General features: G+C 41.9%; 2 protein-coding genes across 2 annotated transcripts in view; one reads left to right on the plus strand and one right to left on the minus strand.

The window, feature by feature from the left end:
• The window catches only part of LOC115386757 (G-protein coupled receptor 183-like), a 24,266-nt gene continuing 1,759 nt past the window's right edge, over nucleotides 1-22,507 (minus strand). Inside the window, exon 2 of the mRNA XM_030089224.1 lies at nucleotides 1-1,000. Within this exon, the coding sequence (XP_029945084.1) occupies nucleotides 1-1,000 (1,000 nt within the window). The remainder of the gene's footprint in view (nucleotides 1,001-22,507) is intronic.
• Nucleotides 19,107-22,507, plus strand: part of gcgra (glucagon receptor a) — a 26,302-nt gene continuing 22,901 nt past the window's right edge. The window contains exon 1 of the mRNA XM_030090439.1: nucleotides 19,107-19,308. The gene's annotated coding sequence lies outside the window, so the exon portion shown is untranslated. The remainder of the gene's footprint in view (nucleotides 19,309-22,507) is intronic.

Consider the following 22,507-nt stretch of genomic DNA (forward strand, 5'->3'; position numbering starts at 1 on the left):
CTAGGCGGTCTGATTCTGTGCAGCAGGGGATGATTCTGTGTTTGTTTTCTCCCCAACGAGACAGTTACACTTCTTCAGGCAGGAATCAGGGAAGAAGGGCACTTTTTCCAGCCGAGACAGGTAGATGAGCGGCTGGGAGGTGCTGCTGATGTTGACGAAGGCGAAGCCCACCGGCTGCACGTAGCAGCGGAAAGCGTCCGGAGGGTAGTAGTCCTCGAAGGGGAACAGAGCGACGGGCGGCAGGTAGTTGACCACGATGACACACAGGATGGACAGCACCGTTTTGAAGGCCTTCTTCTTCATGGGGTGCATTTCGTCTTTCCCCGCGCCCCGGGACCTCTTCAAGGCCCACAGGATGCTGCTGTTGCACAGAACCATCCAGGTGAACGCCGCCAGGATCTCGCCGGTGAACACCTTCTCAAAGTTGGGGAGGCCTCCCACCGTCTTGGCGGCCGAATAGGCGAAGGTGAGGGAGAAGACCAGCAGCGAGAGGCCCAGCCTGTACTTGAAGTGCTTGAGTTGCCCGAACGTGATGGGAAAGAGGACGGCGATGAAGCGGTCGAGGCAGATGCAGGACAGGAAGAGCGGGCCGCTGGTGTCTTTCACGCCGTAGGAGAACTTGATGGAGGACCACACGTCTTTGCTGCCCCACAGGTAAAGGTTAAAGAAGGTGAGAGGGGTCATGATGCCAAAGTAGGTGTCCATAAAGGCCAGGCAGCCTAAGAATATGTCTGAAGTGGAGGGCTCTTTGCGGTTGCGGATGAGGACTGCTATGACGAACAGGTTCGCCGGGATTCCCACGAACACGTTGATGCACTGGATGGTCAGGTCGAAGAGGATGCCCTCCACGTAGCGCTCACAGCCGTCAAACACGCTGAAGGGCTTCTCCGTGGCGTTGACGTGAAGCGTGGCGTTGAGGGGCAGCCGAGTCGGGACTGAGGTCAGGTTGAGGAGGGACACGTTTCTGTCCATGCTTGCTTTCGCGCACGAAACCAGGAGTCTGAGGGAGAAAGAGAAGATCTGGGTCAATCACATTCACCTCATCCACAAAGAGAAGTGTTTATCAGGTTGATTTAATTGCGTCTGTTCTTGATGAGTACAGACGCCTGAGTCATCTCCTAAACGCTCATTAGAAGCGTGTCCCACTCCTGCCGGGACGCGAATCCTCAGCAGACGTGGAGTCAAAACAGGTTCCAAACAGGGCCGCAGCGCCTCCCCGGGCTGTTATCGTGTTATTGTGTCTGTGCCGACTCTCCCCGGGGAAACGTGACTCCCTGTGTGCGGGAACATCTAACTCACTTAAGAGGCTCATTGCGGAGCCGCCACCCTCTCTCAGACGGATAAAAGGACGGCGGCTCCCACACGAAACAGGCAAAGGTGCTGTTCAGCCTGCAGACAGTTACTTTGGGAAATTGGTGAATTGTTTTGATTCTTCTTTGTCTTTTTTGAATATTTTTCATATTTAGAAAGATTCTTCCTTCCAACATGATGCAAACCTGAAAAATCATCATAATTAAATATGGTGGAATAAAAATAAACACTGAGTCTGAGCTTCAACTCTGTCTCTGAGCCAAATACATTTGCCTTTTTAAAGAAATGAAGTGTCAAGTTGTATTTGAAACCTTGACATTACCTCCGGCGCCTCTGAGTCACGCTGACTAACATCTGAGAACGCCAGGGTTCCAGAACACAGTTCACCTGAGCGCCCTGTCCTGACGGACTGTTTGAAGCCAGAGGCTGTAAGTGTTCTTTTCCATCCGGGGGACAGCGGCCCGTTTGTACCACGGGGTCCCTCTGCGGCCGGCGTTTCTGCTGCAGGCTCTGCTGCAGGCCTGCGCTTCCCTGTGGGACTAATCAGACTGATGGACGGGTGAAGCTTCCAACCAAAGATGCCCGTCCTGAAAGATGACTGACCGGATCGGCTGTGTTTTTCTTCACACTTATGAACTCAAAATAACATGAATACAACTGATTTTACAACAGCGTGTTGAAAAATGGAATTAGGAACAGTATTGTTGCCTTCTTTGTAAAATTCTTCTGTCCTCAATGTTAACTGCAGATAAAGATGAATGACAGCACCATGATTCTACTATATTTCACTACACGGTTGTTGATTTCCATTCCCTGTGTAGTACAATGTTTGAAATTACAAAGCAATTAAAAGTGATTAAGCTTTGACAGTTTAAAACTCATTTCTTGAAAGCTTTTGCTGCTGAATAACCACTGTTAATTGTAAAATATGAAAACCTTCCACAGAATTCATTTTTTCACTGCAGACAATATTCCTCATGAAACAAACTCGACTCTTTGTAGAGACTCAAACCAGCACAGTTAGTTTGAAAATGAGTGATCGGCCAAACAGTCAAACACCACTGCATTAATTATCAAAGGCAAATAACAATTATTTGATCAGAAGAATATTTTGTGAACCAAAACTAATTTCCAAACTGAAACCCGTGCAATATATTGAAAATTTGAATGGTTTGACTCACCTGTGTGTGATATTCTTCTGTCCTGTGTATTGAATGCGATCCAGTCTGTGTTTCATTCATTTATACGTCCTCTGAAGTGTTGTGGATTTGACGTTGACCAGTGGGGGAGGATCTGTCCAACATCAAGGGACACAGTCACTCTCAGTTCCAGTCTCTTCACGAGGAGGCCTCAGGTTGTTGGGCAGCGAGAACCTGACTGAATGTCAGAGGATAATATGAAACTGTTCTATGTTTATACTTCTACTTGATTATATTCAGAGTATCTTGATGAGCACTGAAGTGTAGACAGTGTCCACATGTGTAGAGAGCAACAGTCACATCCGAGATCAAATGTCAGTGTTTGTTTAAAGCAGATATGGAGAAGATTCCCTGTGGAGTCTCCATCAATTAACCACAACCGATGAAAGAAAAAATACATGGTAAAGTGTGTGCAGCCTGTGTGTGAGTTATGTGTGTCAGTGTGGATTGGGATTGATTGTTTGAATGAGGGGTTAATTGCATTTGAGGGCCTGCTTAGGTGAGTGGAACCCAATGTTCTGTTCCCATGTGAAGATACAAGACGGAACCGATCATGATCCATCGACGTGCTGATGTGTAAATGACAGGAGAGAGAGAGAGAGAGAGAGAGAGAGAGAGAGAGAGAGAGAGAGAGAGAGAGAGAGAGAGAGAGAGAGAGAGAGTTTGCAGTACCTGTTTTGATTCTAGGGGGCAGCAGAGGATTGTACATTGTACTGTCTGTTGTCAAAGAACAGAAGATGATCAGCACTTTAAACTATTGATGACATGATGAACTGATATAGAAAATCAATTTTCCTGCCAGTTCAAGCTGAACTCATCCTGCTCTCTTTCCCATAAAAAAGTCTGATTTTTTTTTTAAATGCTGTATCCACCATATTATGCAGATTTGCTTAAACCCTGGTTTGAGACAGCTTCAGGATTTTCTTAACTCTTGGTTCAAGCCGTGATTTTATTTGTACTGCCGCTAACTGCTCTGCATTTGTTACAATTTCCTATGTTTTACTTACAACACCTCTGTGTCAGTATTTTCAGAGAAGAGAAATATCTAAGTAACTGCTCATTCAGGTTAGAATGTGTTTCTGAAGAAACACGTGGCTGACACTGTCCTCAGAAAGTTATGAAATCTGTCACCGACACATTGGATTAACTCAAGAATTGTGCAGTTATATAAAAAGGCTTCAGAAGTGCCGCTACAATGGTTCATATAATTGTAATAGAGTTGAGTCACATCTTACGTAAAATACATTGAAGTCGTGCAGCAAGGAGTCTTTTGTCCTTTCTCTTTTTTCATGTCTCAGATGTATTCATGCAAAGGGGCAATTGTTGGGGGAGGCATGAAGAGTGTGTGGCATCAACCAGGAACTGGAATTAGCGTTTCCTGGTGGGTGGCTGAAATATCAAAATCAAGCTTATGAAATGGGTTGATCACAACTCTGCGGCAAAACAATGAGCTCAACGTCACACTGAGAGCATCTTTGCACTTTAAAAGCTGAATACACACACACACACACACACACACACACACACACACACACACACACATTCTCATGTAAGACAGGAGAGTGCAAGTATGTGCTTGCTAACACCTGACACTTTAATTCAAACATACATATGGAATCTTTGTTTGAGCAATATGAAACAAGAAGTTTAAACTGTTGCTGTGAAACGGAGACTGTAAATGTTTCCCAACACGAAACTAAACACATCTTGGGTTGTCCAGTGTTTATGGATCATATGTTTGGAAGGGACTGCACGGCAGTGCAGCAGTGTGTATTTTCTCCCCATTTGTACATTGGTTTGTTGTACGTGCAAGTGAGTTATTAGATTATCTTAGATTGGATTAGAATTTTATTAGTCACATACTGTAAGCGTAACAATATGACAGAGAAATGCAGCTACAATCACGAAAAATGTCACACTAGACAAAAATATAAAAGAGACATAAACAATGGAAAGAATGCAAATAGGGAAAGCTATAACATACAAGAAGCATAACTTGCCAAACTGGACACACCCATGGAAAAGTGCTACCGAAGTGCATCCACACAGAGCATGCAGTCTGTGTGATGTGCATGTGCTACGCTGCAGCACACACTGTTATCTCCACTAGTCAGGTGCTGACTGGAGGTCAGAGTTCACAGTCCTGACAGCTTGCTTGAGGGAAGGAGCTCCTCCAGAGTTCCTCTGTTTCCGCCTTGATGAAGCGAAGGCGTCAGTCGGAGCGCAGCCACTCAGCTGTGAGCTCCTCCGGTTGTGTATTTCCTAGTGGATGGGGAGCATTGTCGCGTGTGTGTGTGTTGGTGTCGGCCCTCATCAGGACACCACGGACGTCCCGTTCGCATCTACAGTCTCCAATTTACTCTGAGTCCCTCCATTGACGCAGGAGGACTAAGAATAGCCTCCACTACAAAGATCTGTCACTCCGGATCATAACGGAGAAGTGATGCGGTTCGCCCCGATGCTTCCCCTGGGCTTCTCTGAGCCTCACACACCCTGCAGCTCATGAAACTTCAATCACAAACACACACACAGGTGGGCAAACACAAAGTGTCGGCAGAACGTAAATATACTCTCTGATCCTGCGTGGCTTTTCTCTGGAAACATACTGCAAATGAGCAATTCGCCAAAGATGTGACTGAGTGTGTGTGGCTGTTTGATGGGAGATGGACTGAAGTCCCGTGCAGGGTGTGTGTTCTGCCTTGAAACATGGATGGATGGAATCAAGTGATACTGTATAAAACTTAAGCCAATTCAAGTTTTCCATCCTCTCTCTTGATCGTTGATCTGATCTAACATTGATGTAGTGATCAGGGTTGGGATTGGATCCAATGTAGCAGTTGTAGGTTTACATGAGGCCACAACTGAGGACAACTCAGAGAGTTCAATAGGATGGAAGCGAAATAGTTGTGAGTCTGGCTCTACCGACAGATTTGACAATGAGTTTAATAGGTCTGTGACCAATTTGGGGAGTCTGCTTTCAATTTTACCTCTGTTGTTCACGTTGTTCACAAAATCATTACTGCTTAAGGTTAACGGGATCTGAGGTTCCACTTTTTGTCAGTCTGGCTATAGTGTTAAAGAAGAACCTGGGGTTGTTCTGGTTTTCTTCTATTAAGGAGGAATCGTAGGCAGTTCGAGTTTTACAAAGTTATTTTTTTACAGGTTGACAAACTTTCTCTCCAGGCAGTACGAAATACTTCTAGTTGAGTTAGACACCATTTCCTCTCTGGTTTTCATGCTAATCTCTTTAATTTTTGCAGTTGTTTTTTATACCATAGAGCTCTCCTCCTCTGAGCTGTTGCCTTTATCTTCAGGGATCACTTGAATCAAGTGTGGAGCGAAATGAGGCTGCCGCCCCGTCTACAACTAAATCAACCTGAGAGGGGCTGATACTGCAGTCCACTGGGTCCACAGATGGGATTGAAGTTAATATTGATGGGATCATTTCCTTGAATTTGGTCACAGTATTCTCATACAGACATCAGATAGACAAAAGCAAGAGCATCAAAAGCGTACCATGACTGTGACTTTTTCAAAAATATGTTCAAACGAAGTGTCAAGCTTGCATTAATATTATTGTAAAGCATTTGCACATGGAAGATTTCTGATTTTTGCAATAAATCAGAGAAAATATGACCTATTAGATGGTATTAATAGACTATGATGGTGTCATTTTTTGGTTAATGTGCGGCTCCTGAACTAAAATGAGTTTGTCAGCTCTGTTTTTGATTGTTCCTGGACTGACATGTTTTCTCACGCTGGCACTTTACTCAGGTTGCAGTGCAGAGCGGACGGTTCACTTCACAATTATTGTCTTTGCAACAAAGCATTTCATTCTCTGCCTCTCTCTGGGTAATGTTTGCTTTTCCCTCCACCTTCCTCCCTGAGCTGAGATCCATCACATTTAAAGAGCAACAAACAGCAAACCTATTATGGCAGAGTAAATAAAGCAGGACCAGAGATGCGGCTCTGAGAAACCCGACGCATCGCTTTCCTGTTTCATCCCCAAAGGACCGAGATTTACCACAGTCCTCCAGGAAATCAGCCAGACCTTGAAACATATAAATCATATTCTTTCTGTCTTCATTCAATCCACGGGGAATAATTAGAAGATAACGGTGCCCCTTTTCAAAGTCATCTTGTAGTAAGAGTCAAGAGATTAATTCATGGATTGTTCCTTGTAGCTGTCATTAAAAATTATCCATTAAATCACTCGCTTATTTTAAAGTGAATCCTGACTTCTTAACACTAAACAGCTTGCTAATGAAAATGTGTCTGCAGATGAGTGACTTTTTATGAAGTCAAATGAACAACATCAATGTAAAATTTTATGTTTCACTCTGACCTCTGGGTGAGCGTTTCGCAATTATAACGGACATTTACTATTAGTTTCTGTAGCAACACATGCTCGACATCTGTCCCTCTAAAGCTTTAGACTCCCTCACAGAGCTTAAATCACATCACACCACCCCAAGTCTCGCCATTCAAATGCTTTGTTTCGCTCCATGTCGTCATTTTTGCTTGAATGCCAGACTTGGTAATGTTTTTCGCGTTATTGTTAACAGCTGTTGGGATCTATAGGAAACATAAACAGAGCTCTTCTCTTGATGATAAGAAGATGTAAATGTAGACCACATCTTTCACAGTAGATATTCCCCTGGTTTTGCTTTGTAAACAAGTTTCATTTGTGTGAAAAAGCATCAACTGATACATGCACCCCAAAACTCTCTGGTTATCCTCATTGGTAGACGACCACTGGGAAAACTACATTTTCATTATTAAAATGTACTTTTTAATAGAGATTGAGGCTCATTTATCTCTTTTTGACCTTCTTGGTCAGTGCAGCTTGCAAAAACATTACTAGCTGAGATGATTTCATAAATGACAAATATTGAAATCAGTTCTCAACTGTTTCAATGCTTTTTTGGTTATTATTATTTATGTTTCAGAAAATTTCAGTGCCGGGTCACACTTCATGAAAGCTCCTTAAATGCCAGACGGAAAACAAAAATGAATTTCTCGAACAGAACAACTCACTGTCACTTTTTGTAGTCTGTAATGCACTTTATCTTTATTACCTCCGCCAAGGAGGTTATGTAATCACGTCGGTTTGTTGGTTGGTTGGTTTGTTGGTTAGTTTGTTAGCAACATTACGGAGAAAGTTATGGACGGATTGCAATGAAAGTTTGTGGAAAGGTGGGTCTTGGGCTTGGTGATGATTCGGATCACTGTCTGGATCCAGGATTTTTTTTAAGGATTATTATCAGACGTCTTTATGTGGCTGCTCCTCCTGGTCGTCTCACCCTCGTGTTTCCATTCATAGAGCGTCTTTGCTGCGTGTCCCATCGTTTTCTTTCAGATCTCCTCTGTCGTCCCTTACTTAAAGCGCTCTCTCGCTTTTCCATGAGAGAGCTGTTCAGTGAATTGAGCAAGAATTCGGGATTGATTTGTCTTGATTTATGAAATGCTGCTCCTGCTGTGCACATAAACAACCCACCAGATCGTGGCTTCTTCGTGGAGGGAATCTGGCCTCAGGTGGACTGATGTTCTACCAGAGGGAGAGGATGTCCAGATCGTTATCATTCAACAGAATCTCCAGTTCGTTCAGTCGGACAGCTCCGATCCTGAGGAGACTCCAACCCAAAAACGCCTTATTTCCTGACACTCCTCCTGGAAGACATGGACAAACTTCTGAGCTCATCCTTCCTGAGAGCTCTGATGACGGCTGAGAAAGGTGATTCGATGGTCATCCTCCAGAGGAGATTGCAGGTTTTACTCAAGTACCTAAGATATTGAGCGACAGCTGCAATCATTTCAACCTCCTCCGGAGGTTCTTTGACTTTTTTTTTACAACTGGAAGCTGATCTCATCTGATGCTTCCCACAAGTGGCAGATGACCAGAGTGTTGTTCTCCTCCTGCTTTGCAGCTTTCGAAAAAATTGAAACTCAAAAAGACGATAAAAGATGTGAAAAGTCACAGATGTGCCATATGTGGATGTGAATATAGGATATAAAGTATTTCCCTTGACTGTGAGATCATTTCATGTGTGATGAGCTCCTGCAGCTCTCTATTCCCACTACAGGGAGTGGGATCTCTTCTATAGCGTCTTTGCTGAAAGTCATGGACACCGTGTTCTGATTCACTCATGTGATGTGACTTCATATGACATTGCACAGCAAATATAAATGCATCTGGTGAAAAAAGAGGAAAAAAGTCTTACTGGTGATGAAAGAACTGTTAAATAAGCAAAATCGTATGAATAATTAAAACACATCAGAACCACATTTCATCCTTTTGACTTTTTAATATGGCACAATATGATCTGATGCTTCAGCTGATGTTGCTCGCCGTGTAAATTGTAGTTGACTTTTAGGAAGTGTCAGATTGATATCATGCATGGCAGCGCTTTTTTCATGCTACATTTTATTAAATGCAGCTTTTTTTATGGCAGTGGTTGTAAGTGAAGATGAAAAACAGCGTTTCCCCCATGAACCATTGAAGAGAATGTTGATGTCAGGGTATTTCCGACCCACAGCGGGAGACACTGACCTGTATCCAGACGTTACACACATTATCACACACAACCTGCTGTGTGCTGTCACACCAGAGTAGAAAACACATTAGTTTTAGTTGGTTTTTTTTGGGAGGAGATCCAATCTGTGTAAATTTCAACTAACGCCCATCAAAACACCGCATGGGAAACACACCGCCTGTGCGTTTATGTGCAGCAGAGCACTGTTACATTGTTCAGTTATAAATACTGAGGAAGTCATTGGTCGCTCAGAGGGGCTGGAATCCCACTCCAGTGGGGTCACTGTTGTGGGCCCTTGAGGAAAGCCCTCAACCCCCAACAGATAAAACTTGTGCCAAATCAAACATGCATTTCATATGTTGCTCAGTGGAATCAACAGAAAACACTGACATTTGTTGGCATCCATGTGCATGTGCATGTCAGATCTCATAGAAGTCATACATCTTATTGCAGTAATTTGTTTTTATCCCATCAGAAGAGTTTGGAGGGACATGTGCTCGTTGCTAGGGTAACCATATTTGGTATTCATAAACCAGGAAGAGTGTATTTTGCCTTTTCATTGAGATTTACATGCACTGTCTTCACTTTCTATAGGCCAGCCCATTCGATGCTATTTTGGTCTGAAATGTGTCTTTTTGTTCACTATAGCTGTTAGTCCGCTCTTTTCAGCAAGCAGCAAAAACAGGCTTTTTAGAAATTGTCATGGTGTAGGTCTAAGACTAAGGGGCAGAAGCAAGCGCAGGCAGAGAAGCAACGTTCAAAATAATGAAACTAACAGTCTTAGAAAAACAAATCAGAAACTGAGTGAGAGATGCAGAGAGTCGAGCTGATTCTCCGAACGGGTTTGCAAAATCCAAGGAGTCCTCCGGGAACCAGGTGGTGAGTTTAGAGCGTACTTGTGGTCGGAGCATTGGGCAGGTGAACAGCTGGGGCTGGAAGGCAGAGGCCAGGTGGAGTTTCAGGCTGCAATGGTCATCAAAACTGGAGATGAAGACAGAGTCAGCCTGCAGTAAAACAAACTGGAGTCAAGTGAGCAAATAGGTCATGAGGCAAATATTAGCTCCAAAACAGCCCTCATCAATAAACAGTGTGAGAGATGTGCGTGCATATAGGAACTAATGGTAGAATACGTTGATAAGGACAACACTGAACCCACAAACTTGACTGTAAAAATCCAGTAAAGAATGACCACATTTACCCTGCTGCCTCCTCCCAGCGTCCACACTGGGTTCCTCGGTTTTGCTGATGTTCAGCTGTTGACCTTATTTTGCCCCTCAGTGTGATGACGTGTGTGTTTGCATGTCTCCCAGTGTGTTTGTGCTGTGGTGGACAGACGACCTCGGGGTCTTTCTCCATGTGACTCTGAACAGGGGCAAGTAATATAAAAGATAGAGGGATGGATGTCTGGAAGGAAAATTAGCACCAAAGGGGCTATGAAAATAACCTGGAGAATAAATAATTCAATATAAAGAAAACAAACAAAAAAAACCCCTGAAATTTAAAAAGTCTGTGAGATTTACTCACGCATCAAAGATCTGAACAACATGGAGATGGAAGCCTAATTGTTTGTCTAAGTGTTTAGAAAAAATAAGAAATCACAGCAAAAGGACAAATCATGTTTTTAAACATAACTGTTTAACGTGACCCAGTTGCTCGTCAAACATTTGTTGGGCTCAACTTATAACATCAATGTTGCTGCAGGGAAATACGCTCCTGATTTATGCTTACTATTAAGGCAGCGCTTGTTTTCATTTCAGTATTACTTGGATTGTCATCATCAACACGTTCTTTCCTTCAGATGAATAAACATTTGCGGCGTGTGGCAAACAGCTACTGAGCAGACTCCGTTTGATGTGTTTTTGAAATGAATGCACTGCAAAGCTGGGCAAATTCCTCGCAGCAAAGACATAAACGAAACACAGGCATCCAGCCATCTTCCCTCTTGTTATAATGATGCCAGTCTGAATGTGCAGTAATCACCATGATGACACTCATGTGGTCCCGGGATGGATCACTAGCAAACAAACGACGAGCAGAGGTTCGCTTAGCGATCTCTTTGGGCCTAGGCTCGTGTGTGTGTGTGTGTTTGAAATGTTCAGCTCACACAGATGTGGAATTATCAAGAACTTTACCCCGGAGCCGTTTGAAAAGATCCTTCATGAATACGTTCTCTAGAAATAAGAATCGCTGTTATTTCGAGGGACAGTCCTTCAGTGTTATGCAAGTAGCTTGATTAACATGTATTTACAGCGATGCATCAAACCAGTATAGGAATGATACAATTATTCAGTGGAAAAGCGTAAAACTAAATGTCAGCGTATTTGTATGCACAGGATGTGTCTGCTGCACCGATACAGTGAAATGTAGGAGAGTGGATTTTCTGACTTGTATGATATGTCTGTATCTGGTAATCAGGACAAAATGAACTTATTAATCAGGACAAAATGAACTTATTCTCATGGGAGAGGCCAAGATGAATGAAACATCATGTCTGAGAGCTGTGTGCGCACTTTGGAAACATAAAGTGTCTGTGCATGCATTATACATGCTAGCCTGTGACTGTGCTCCTCTAACGGAAGTGAGGACTTTACAAGAGTTAATGCCGAACTCTCGAGGGACTGTAACGTGTAACTTTACAAATTTATAGCATTTCGACCTATAAATACCCGGTAAAATGACATTTGTTCGCCTCATCACAACCGATAAAGGCACTTTCGCGCTGATTTTCAGCAAGTGTCTCAGAGTGATAATTCAGTCTTCAGGAATTTAGATTGTTTCACCCTTTAGGAAACTCAATTTGAATTTGCTGTGACAGTAATTCTGAGATGGCAGCTGAGGGTCTGGTCTCAGTTGGGTCCTTATTTTCTTGGTAGGCAGGACACGGACAATTCTGGGTGATCCATCACCCACTGGTCCCGCTCTCCGACGGCCAATCTGGAATCCCACTTCTGACACCAAGCTGTGGAAAATCTAAAAGCTTATGTTGTTATAATATGATAAACAAGATCTCACAAATGTAAATATTAACATAAATGTTAATTTTATGTTCAAGATTATAAAGACATAAGATGAGTGTCATGAAAATAATGCATTATAAAGTAAATATATATATATATATATATATATATATATATATATATATATATATATATATATATATATATATATATATATATATATTATTATATATAAATATAATAAATAAATATTACTAATATAATGAAACTATTTCAATGACATTTTTCAACTAAACACTACGTTATTTTAATTATCATAGTAATATAAACACATACACATATAAAACCTCTCAAGTTCTCATTCTGTACCTGAGATATTGTAGCCTAAACCTTGATTTGTGCCTGTGAATCAACCTCTTTGGTTATAATTATTCATGATTATGCAGTGTCATAACTACCTCTCTGACGTTTATCGCAAACTGAAATCAGTAGAAAATTGAGCAAGTTATAGTTGTTACAGTGCATGAACACAGTGTTATGAGCAAGCGAGCTGCCTGTAGCAAGATGGCCACCAAGCCAACCATATACAGTATATCTATGTTGTCCCACAATACATTTCACGCTGCACACATTGGAACACATTGGAAGCTGAGATGGAAAAAAATGGAATGATTCACTATTGGACAATTCATTGGTTGGAAGAAAATTCCAAAGGAAGATTGGAAACACATTCCAATAATAGTTTGACAAAACAACAACAACAAAAATCTCTTTGTTTAAGTAAAAATGTGCCCAGACTGGCTTGTCTTTGCATTTTTTAGTCCCTCAGAGAGATATTTGTAAGGTGAATCCTGCTAAGGAAAAGAAAGGTGTCAGACCTTTCAGCTTGCGTCACAGCTGAGGTAAATATGAGTCAAAGTTCAAGTTTTCTGGACAGTATAGTTGTGTGAAAATGCAGACAACGCCATCAGATAAGTGGCTATTCTTATTCTCAGGGACATGGTCCAGCTCTGACATTATTTGGGAATAAAGTTAGGAATAAACACCTGCTGTAGTTCTCAGAGTAATTATACACACTGCTGGAGCTGCTGCGTCACTGAACACACACCTCGGTCTTAGTCTGTATGAGCTTTTCCTTTACAGGCTGGAAGCAGCAGGTCAAGGATCCCTGAGTGGTGACCTGTCAGCTGCTGCTTAGACTAATACCACTCTAGTGGAAAATTAGTGTCTTACAATGAGCAGAACTGGGAGCATTGTGAACTGAAGTACTTTTTCAAAAAAGGAGTACTTTCCACAGCATCAACAATATGCACACTGCATCGTAACAGCCGCGCACGTATTGGAATAGCTCTGTGATTTAGAACATTATTATGCAGCACAATATGAAAGATTTCAGCCAAAGTTACAAGCCTACCACTTAAACACACCACTTAATGGAAACTTTAATGCAATTTTTTCACTTACAGGGATGTAAAAAATACAGGTACAAGCAAAACATAGTGCAGGTTGTCATGTTTCCCTCATACACAAAGACCACAAACTCATGCTGCCAGTTACTAAAACCTCCACTGAATGTGAAGTATTCAGTTTAATAGCCCAAATAACGTATTCATAATCATTGCAGAGGTAACCAGAAAGAGTCCAAATTTAGATCTCAACCACCAAATAGGCAAATACCATGGACTTGCCATTAGATCAAGTCATAATAAGATAATACTTCTGCAGAAAAGCTCAGCTCTCTGCAGCGACCTGCGTCTTGAGGCCTCTAATAAAATTACAAAGGACCATTTTTACATGAGTGTTGGACATTTTGACAATTATTTTACACACATTCCTCCACGATCCATGAATCCAGGCTGCTCTAGAAGCTCCTGCATTGCTACTTAACCCTGTGTCGGTGGAGCTGATGCGATAAGAGGAACCTCTCTCAGACTCATTCACCGTCTGCTGAAGGCAGCAGGGTGAGAACGCAGCCCAGAGCCTTTCAACACGACTCTATGTCCATCAGCTGTGCTCTTAACAGCCCCGCAGTACTGATGGAGTTTCGGCTGAAGAACACTCACATCACCACAAGCGAGCACGTAGAGGACTGAATGAAAACATGTGATCACCGGCTGCTTGTGTTTCTCCTCGGGTTAGAGAGGCGGTTTGCCTCTGAACCTTGCGAACCTCAAGGAAGATAAAACAGGACATGCCAGGACTACAGTCAACCTTCATTGATTTGTGCAGTTTCTACAGTTAATCGTACAAAAGCTCTTCAAAATATTATGACTGCTTGCACTGAAAAACACCTTTCCTCTAAATGTGTTGATCAGACACCTCTATAACTTTATACAGAATGCACTCACACAGGACATGAATGACAACAGCAAATTTAAATACCACGTAAACTAAATTTTCCAACAGTACAAGAACACATTCCAATCATCCAGAAGGACCTTGTAGATCAGCTGGTTCTGCTTTAAAGCTTTCTGTCATGAAACACAGAAAGACTGACGTAACTCTGATATAAGACAGAGTTCTGTTTTCATGCAATGAAAATGTGGAATTATCTAAGAATTCATCAGGCACCATCTGTTACTAGTTTCAAAAAGACTTTAAAACTTGGATTAGAATTCTCTAAATCCTTTTTTATTTCTGTCTAATGATAACACTCTGTATGTCGTAGTCTGCTTTACTTACACTGCTCTGGCATTTCCTGCTTTACTGTGCTTTTATTTTGCAATCTGAACTTTTGTAAATATATAAACTTCATTTGTAACTACAATCAAGTTGCAAAAATTACATTATTCCTATCTGTTTTATAGTGTCAGTTAACCTAGCATACTTTTAAAGCTATCCTATTTTAAGATTTAATTGATTATCAATGTAGTTTATCACTTTTCCAAGATAAAGTTTACCTTCTACATACTGTGTAATCTACAGTGACAGCTGATTATTGTACTTTTTGTTTACTCTGCTTCTCTATGGAAACTGTTTACTTCATGACTGGGTGATAATGTGGGGAACAAGGGCTGCTGTTGTGTTGCTTTGTGTGACCCACATACCCTGCATGTCCAGTAATTGGCTCAGAATGAAGCGGAATGCCAACCCAGAAGCATCAGCAAACACAAATAGTTCATCAAAAGCCGGTTCAAAGCTCTGAGAGAGAGACATTTGTGTGATGCCGTGCACTGATCTCATTGTCTTGGTGTAGAAATTAGGATCTGGCCAACCGCCGGCTGAATGGCCAGATCCAGAGAGCACGACCAGATTCTGCAAACAGCCTTGTCTCTGAGGACCGGGCGGATCGGAGGCCAGGCTGCTTCTGACCCCAATACACGGCGCAGCGCTCTCACCTGTCTGCTCCATCTGCCAGCAGCCTTCTTCTTCTTTTTTTTTTTTTTTAACACATTTCACTTGACTTCATCTCAATTCCTGCTCAGTTAAGCTCAGTGTTTTCATACCTTATCTGACCAAAGGTTTATTGTGAGAGCAGCGAGTTCCTGAGGGCAAATCAATCCGCGCACGCTTCCCGGGTCCGACGTGGACGACGACGTCTACAACACTGTAAAATTATTTTTACCTCACGTGGTATGCACATGGAAACAGTTGCTGTCGCCGTATTAAACCGTGGAGCCATTCTATGGTCAAGCTGTGGTCTGTATTTATAACACAAGGTCATCCGAGCGGTTCGATTCATTCAAATCACCTTTGCGTTGTTGTTTTTTAATGAGTGTCATGATTATGTAACTGGAAATAAAGGGCCTGTAGAGTTTAAGCTAAAACATGAACAACATCCCATGTATGACCCAGGTTTTAATAGTTCATCATGGCTGCTGCATGTCTCATTACTGAAGGGATGCATCTTCATCGTCCAGTCTCTCTTCACTGGCTCCCTCTGTTGGAGGGTTTGGGGATCGACTCCCCCTCAGACCCGCTTTTTCTCTACCATCTTTAATCAGTGCAAAGATGAGTGTGGATTAAGTTTTATTCTTATTTGCGAAGGGCCAAGAAAGCAGTAGTGCACACTATAATATTTGGATCTGAAGCTTATTTTCAAAATCCATCCATCACTGCAAAAATACAAATGAATGAGCTATTGAATCAACAGTGCAAAGTAAAAAAAACAAACAAAAAAGAAATATATAACAAGCAAATTACTCATGACTGATTTCTCTTCAAGAGCGGTTTTTCTCCAATCTGTGTTTTAAAGAAAAAGTTTTCTAAAACATAGAGGAGAATTATTAATTACAATTGCTCTAAAAATAAATACAGAATTAAGTACATAAACTACCGTACTTTATTGTTTTTTAAAGTAAAAAGTGAATTGTTTCTTCCATAAACATCAATGTTTTTCCAAAACACTTTCCCCTCCTCTTTATAGTTTGGAAAAAAATTACAGCCCGAAGCATCATTGCAGGGTCTTGATATTGTTTCACAGAGGATGAAGTCCAGAGTGAAGCGAAGCACAGAGAACGAGTGATATTTTGACTCAGAGTTCAGCTGGAGGGCAGCCGCACGATGCTGCCTGGAAATAGCAGTATTTCTAAAGAACTGGCAGCACATGGAAATCAGGAAATGTTTTCAATTGCAGGATATTCAAATAAAAGAAAGATCTCATATGTTTTTAACAACACATCCCAGTATCAAAAAAAGAATTTCGGCATATTGAGGGCCACAGTTGTATCGCCAGTGCTCTTTTTTTGGGGGGAATTCTAGCTGTTTTGATAATCTATTCTTTCACAAACAAGGATGATCCATTGACTCCTGCTTCTTTATTCAAACAGATCCTGAACATGCAGCAGGCTAATTCAGATGAGAGCCTCAGGGGAGGAGGTGAGGCCAAGTGCTGCATCTGATTTTAAAAGCGTTTCAGCGTAGGAACTCGAATGTCCGGCAGCTCGACACTGACGTATTATTTTGTGTGACACTGTAGCCTCGGAGGGCTCAGGGCACTTCCAGTGTCACACTCAGTCACGTCTTGTTGCTGCACCGCCTGTGTTCAGCAGTGGGAGAACAACGCTCGCAGAGGCCGCTGCTTCACGTTTCCTACCCCCCCCCCCCGTGTAAAGATTGGTGTTTTCAGAAGTAACTCTGATAAAAAGTGCATATGTAGGGAAATGTGATCTGCTGACAGAGTTCAGTTAGTGTCAATGTGCATCTTTTCTTATCAGTGAGACAACAACAAAAGAGAGATTATTGTAAAAACCAAACCAGACAAAGAAGGCAAAAAAAAAAGGGTCAAAGGTACCTGTAGATGTGATAAAGTTGAGAAAAATGATGTAATTTGATGCATAAAGCATTAAAACTATTTATTACTTTGACAGTATTGTGTTTTTTTACTCCTACATTTGCTGCAGTAACCAGATCAATGCTGGGAGTTTAACAGAGCTCATTGACACATGCCGAAGGTCTTTAACCCTGCTCTCTGGACAAAGTTCAATTGTAAGTGTGTGTTTTGTTGGGGGGGTTGGGGCGTCGAAACTGTTTAACGCCCAGATTTACTTGTAAAGAAATGCAGGAATCTTTCAGCTTTTCTTAAGCTGTAATTTCCCACAGCAGCTCCGCTGTGTAAAGCACATAAAAACAGCACTGCCAAGAAATGACAGCGAAGGACACATCAGAGACATGAGGTGTCCAGAGGGAAGGGGGCAAAGGTCACACAGTGAATAAACACTTGATGGAATTGGAGTGAAGTTCGATGACCAAGGACGCAAAGGAATGAATGTCAAAATTTTCACTGTGTTGTTGACTCAAGTTACTTCACCAGCATGGCAGGCAGAAAAACAACAAATAAACATCTTTTGAAATCGAAACGCGCCTGAGAAACTCTGAATTTACTGGCAGCACACATTTTTTTCTCATGTCAAATAGTATTTTTGCCCCCCCCCCCAAAAAAAAAAAAAATGCAGGAAACCTTCTGGACTGTGTTACTGTAAATAATCAGAACGATTTAAGCTTTCGCTTCCTTTGCTTGATTTGTTTTTTCGCTTTTTTTTTTTTTTAATAATCACATTTATCTCAATCAAAATGAATTAAAATTCAGCTCTTAAATGTATGTTTTTAACTCCGCTTATTCTGTCCTAATTAGGTGCCTTTTATGTGTAAATTACATAGAAAATCCAGAGAACACTGTCAGATTGAATTTCCATCTCAAATTGCACCGCTGAGACAATGTGATTCACAACATCAGTACTGTATGATAATGTGTTTCAAGCAAAAACAAAAAAAAAAAATCTTTCCACTCAGTTCAATGTATTCTGCATAAGCATATTTAGATGAATAATGAAATATAAGCTAATAATAATAATAATAATAATAATAATAATAATAATAATAATAATAACAATAACAAGAAGAAGAAGAAGAAGAAGAAGAAGAAGAAGAAGAAGAAGAAATATATTAATACACAATTTATTTATGTTAAGTATATTTTTGAACCACTTTTGTTCAGCTGATGCATTATGACAGTGTTGGTTCTCTTTATTAAATCCAATATCGCATTGCTTGTCATCTCCTTCAGTTGAATGCATTTTATTCAACAGCTTGAAATACCCATAATCAATTTTCTACTGTTTTATGTACTGAAGGTTTGAAGTTTGCTGTGATCAACCTCATACAGGGGGTGGTACGCACAAGTCACATGCAAATCACAAGACAAAGACAGATACAGATAACTTCTTTAGAAGCAGTTTTCGAGCCGACTATTAACCTTGAATGCAAGAGGAGGAAGCCAGAGCTCACAGAAATGACTCAGGAGTTCTCAGAAAGAAAATGCATATTCAACCAAAAGAGGCCAGAGAGAAAGAACTAGTTCATCAAAACACTGCTTCACTGCTGGATGAGCAGAATGAGCCGCTGATACTCTGGAGATGTTTGGTTTGCTGCACGAGCAAGAAAACAGAGAGAGAACCAGTGGATAAGCTGACCCGGGTTTAAACCACATATGGAGCTGACCCGGGTTTAAACCACAGTTCGCGCTGACCCGGGTTTAACCAGCCCTCCTCCCGCCTCGTGACGTCACGCGGGTAAAAGGAGCGCACGAAAGCCGCAGCGCGGCTCGCGCTCAGTCTTCAGTCACCGGTGCACATTCACATTCACACACACTCACCCACTCACACACACACAGTGAGTTTGAGGCGTGCGGGCAGAGAGACGGTGTCAGAGAGCGCTGGCTGCTCCTGCTGGAGACACTGAGGAGTTTCCTGAGGTGAATTCTGGGGGAAAGTTGGATTACAGCGCGAGACTGAGAGGAATTACGCTGCAGATGATGAGCAGCTCACTCCGACACATCTGTGAAACCTGCGGACTCCCGAGCTGTCAGCGGTAGGTTCCTTTATCTGGCTGGACGCATTATGTGATTTTAGTTTACCTGGACCTGCTTTACAAACTCTGAACACTGCTGTTTGTTTGTTTGTTTGTTTGTTTGTTTGTTTGCACACAGTTTAATTTTAAATGTTAATTCCAGGGCCTGCATAATGTGACTTTTCGCCTCTCTCTACTGTTTACCTTCAATTTGCAGGCATGCTAGTCTTTTTTTTTTATTAAACGAGTGTTTGTAAATTATTATTAAGCTTAACTTCTGTTTAAGTGAAAAAAAAAATCATAAACCATCTCTCTGAGTAACTTGAATGACTTCTGATGTTAAAAAAGTTTTTTTTTTTTTTTAAAGAAGCACTTTCGCTGCAGGATCCTCTGGCTGTTTGGTGTCGGTCAGGGTTTTCAAACCTCTTCAACTCAAACTGAACTCAGTCCATCACCAGAGTGAAATAGCCTCAGGGATCCAGCTTTACAATAATAATGAAGCAAGCTACATCTCATCATCATCTGTAGTTATGCAAATAGATTCACGGCTAAAGACAGTATTATGAAGTGGAATTTGACTACATTATTGTGTTGGGGGGGAAAAGCCTCACCTTCAAATAGATCTTCTGGGCTTTAACTGCTGGTACTTCCAGCTTGGAATTTGCATTTCTCCCTGTGCATGCCTCTGTTTCCTCTGGGTTCTCTAAAATATTCCAGAAGCACTTGAATTCTTTCAGGGGATAAGTGTCCAACCTTTATTCAGATCTTAATCAGGCTCATTTAAAGCAGCATCACGCCAGTGAGGAGGACAACATGTGGGCGCTGTGTCCCTTGTGAACGTTGTGTTACACTGCACAGTGTAGCTAATAAGTATACTTATTGTGAGTTAAACAGCTGTCACACTTAAGTACACAAACACTACAAATGCATCTGCTGGAGGGATACACCAGAGCTTCTTGATGAGAAATAAAGCTCCTGTTTGCAGGTCCTCTCCACAAATGAGGGATGTCTCTCTGTATGTTGTCTTTAGGGGTAATTTGCAAACATTAGCTGGCTGTACGGGTGGTTCTGTGCATACAGAATGAACATTAGCTGAATTTTTGCAACGCATATAGTACATTTCTTTTCTGTCAGAGCTGCTACAATCAGCAGGGTGAACTTTCTCCATTATGCATGCAGACTTAAAATGCTGAATGATAATATGGAGTGTGGGGTTGCGTTTGTTTACCGTGTGCCGTTGACCCTCATATGCATGCATGTTTGAAACGCTTGCCTGCAAAATGACTCAGACTGTGATCTGGCCTCTAGGGGTGAGTACTGACTGCAGTGAGTGCTTTCTGATCGGTTTAACCCCTCAGATAGTGCGCTGTAGCATATTTGTCAGAAAGGGGCTTTTTCTGTAAGATTTCAAACAGGATAACTGATCTCAAACTTGGTTTTCGTCCACAGCCCAGTCAGTGTGTGGCTGAGAATTAGTGCTGTGTTGCGAGTTTGTGCTTTGTGGTCAGTTCGGTTGCCTCGGCAGTCACAGAGATAAGCAATGAAAGGCTGACTGCCGCATTTGTCATATTAAACCCGATCATATGGCAGGACAGCAAGTCCATCCAGTTTTTTTATTTAATCTCATCATCATCAAGACTGTTTTTTGTTTTTTGTTTTTGTTTTTGCGGAGAAAGTGCTGGACGGAGTAAATCAGAGTGTGAGAATCAAGCTAACGCTGTCATGGCACAGGCTAAATAAATACATTCAACATGCGATTTCTATTTTTATATCATGGTTGCAACCTGATTGTGTGCGGTGCAGCGTCGGCTTTGCATTAATTTTTGTGTCATGCAAATAGCAGGACACATTTCCCTCAAGGAGAACGCAGATGCTGCTCACATATGGCGAAGGTGTAACGCTATGGTACAGGAAAAAAACTGAAAGGCTGTCTTCAGATATTAAGAGGCAAACCGGCTTTTGGTGAAAAGGGTTAAAGACATTCAGTTATTTGGGCCACACACTGCAGAAAGTGTGCAGTGCATCTTTAAAGAACAGCAAAAGTTCCTTCTACGTGATGCTTTTTACGATGATGGGATTTTCAAGACAGAGTTTAAGGTGTTTGACACTGGAAAGAAGAATGAAGCATTTTAATTATATATTTGAAACCACTTTGGGTCAGGTTGTAATGGAGGATGACTGTCTGCAGGATTACAAAGCAGCTTAAAATGCAGTAAATTGAGGTAAGACTCGATGCCTGAGAAATAATAATCTGCCTTTCCTGAGTCCGAGCTGTTTAACGAGATAAGAGGGAATTAGAGAAGAGAACAGAAGAGAGTGCTGTGCCAATTTTCACCTGAGTTTTTGAGACAATCAGGAAAATGTCAAAGTGACAAACTGAAAACTGGATCCAAGAGCGGAAATGAAAACCTGAGAGGATTTGGCGGATGTTAGGCTGGATGGTGTCCTGTGGAGGTGTGATGGGCAGGTGTGAGTGTGTTGGTGTCGGCCCTCATCAAGGCACCACGGACCTCCTGTGCGCCTCTACAGTCTCCAATTTACTCTGAGTCCCACCATGGATGCAGGAGGACTAAGAATAGCTTCCACTACAAAGATCTGTCACTCTGGATCGCAACGGAGAAGTGATGCGGTTCGCCCCGATGCTTCCCCTGGGCTTCTCTGAGCCTCACACACACCCTGCAGCTCATGAAACTTCAATCACAAACACACACACAGGTGGACAAACACAAAGTGCCTGTAGGACGTAAATATGCTCTCTGATCCTGCGTGGCTTTTCTCTGGAAACGTGCTGCAAACGAGCAATTTGAAAAGATGTGACTGTGAGTGTGTGTGGCTGTTTGATGGAGTGACGTCCCAGGCAGGGTGTGTGTTCTGCCTTGAAGCATGGATGGATGGAAGTGATACCATCCAAAGCCTTTATTGATTAAAGGTTTACTGTGATTTACCAGGGCTACGTTAAAAATAAACCTGAGTTGTGGTCATGTCCAGCGTACACACCACGATACAATGCATGCCCTCTTTTATTTTTTCATCCTCTTCCTCTCACACACACACATACACCAACTGCAAATGGGATCATGCTCATTGTTGGTTTACACAATTGAAAGAGAAAAATTAGAACCAATCCCTTCTTGTTAGCAGCAGGAAACATCTCCTGCTTATTGAATAAACATCGACTTCCATGTGGCTTCGAACCACCGTTTGATTGGTGATTTCGCTG

Source organism: Salarias fasciatus, chromosome 4 (assembly GCF_902148845.1).
Source record: "Salarias fasciatus chromosome 4, fSalaFa1.1, whole genome shotgun sequence".
In the NCBI taxonomy this organism is placed as follows: Eukaryota; Metazoa; Chordata; class Actinopteri; order Blenniiformes; family Blenniidae; genus Salarias; species Salarias fasciatus.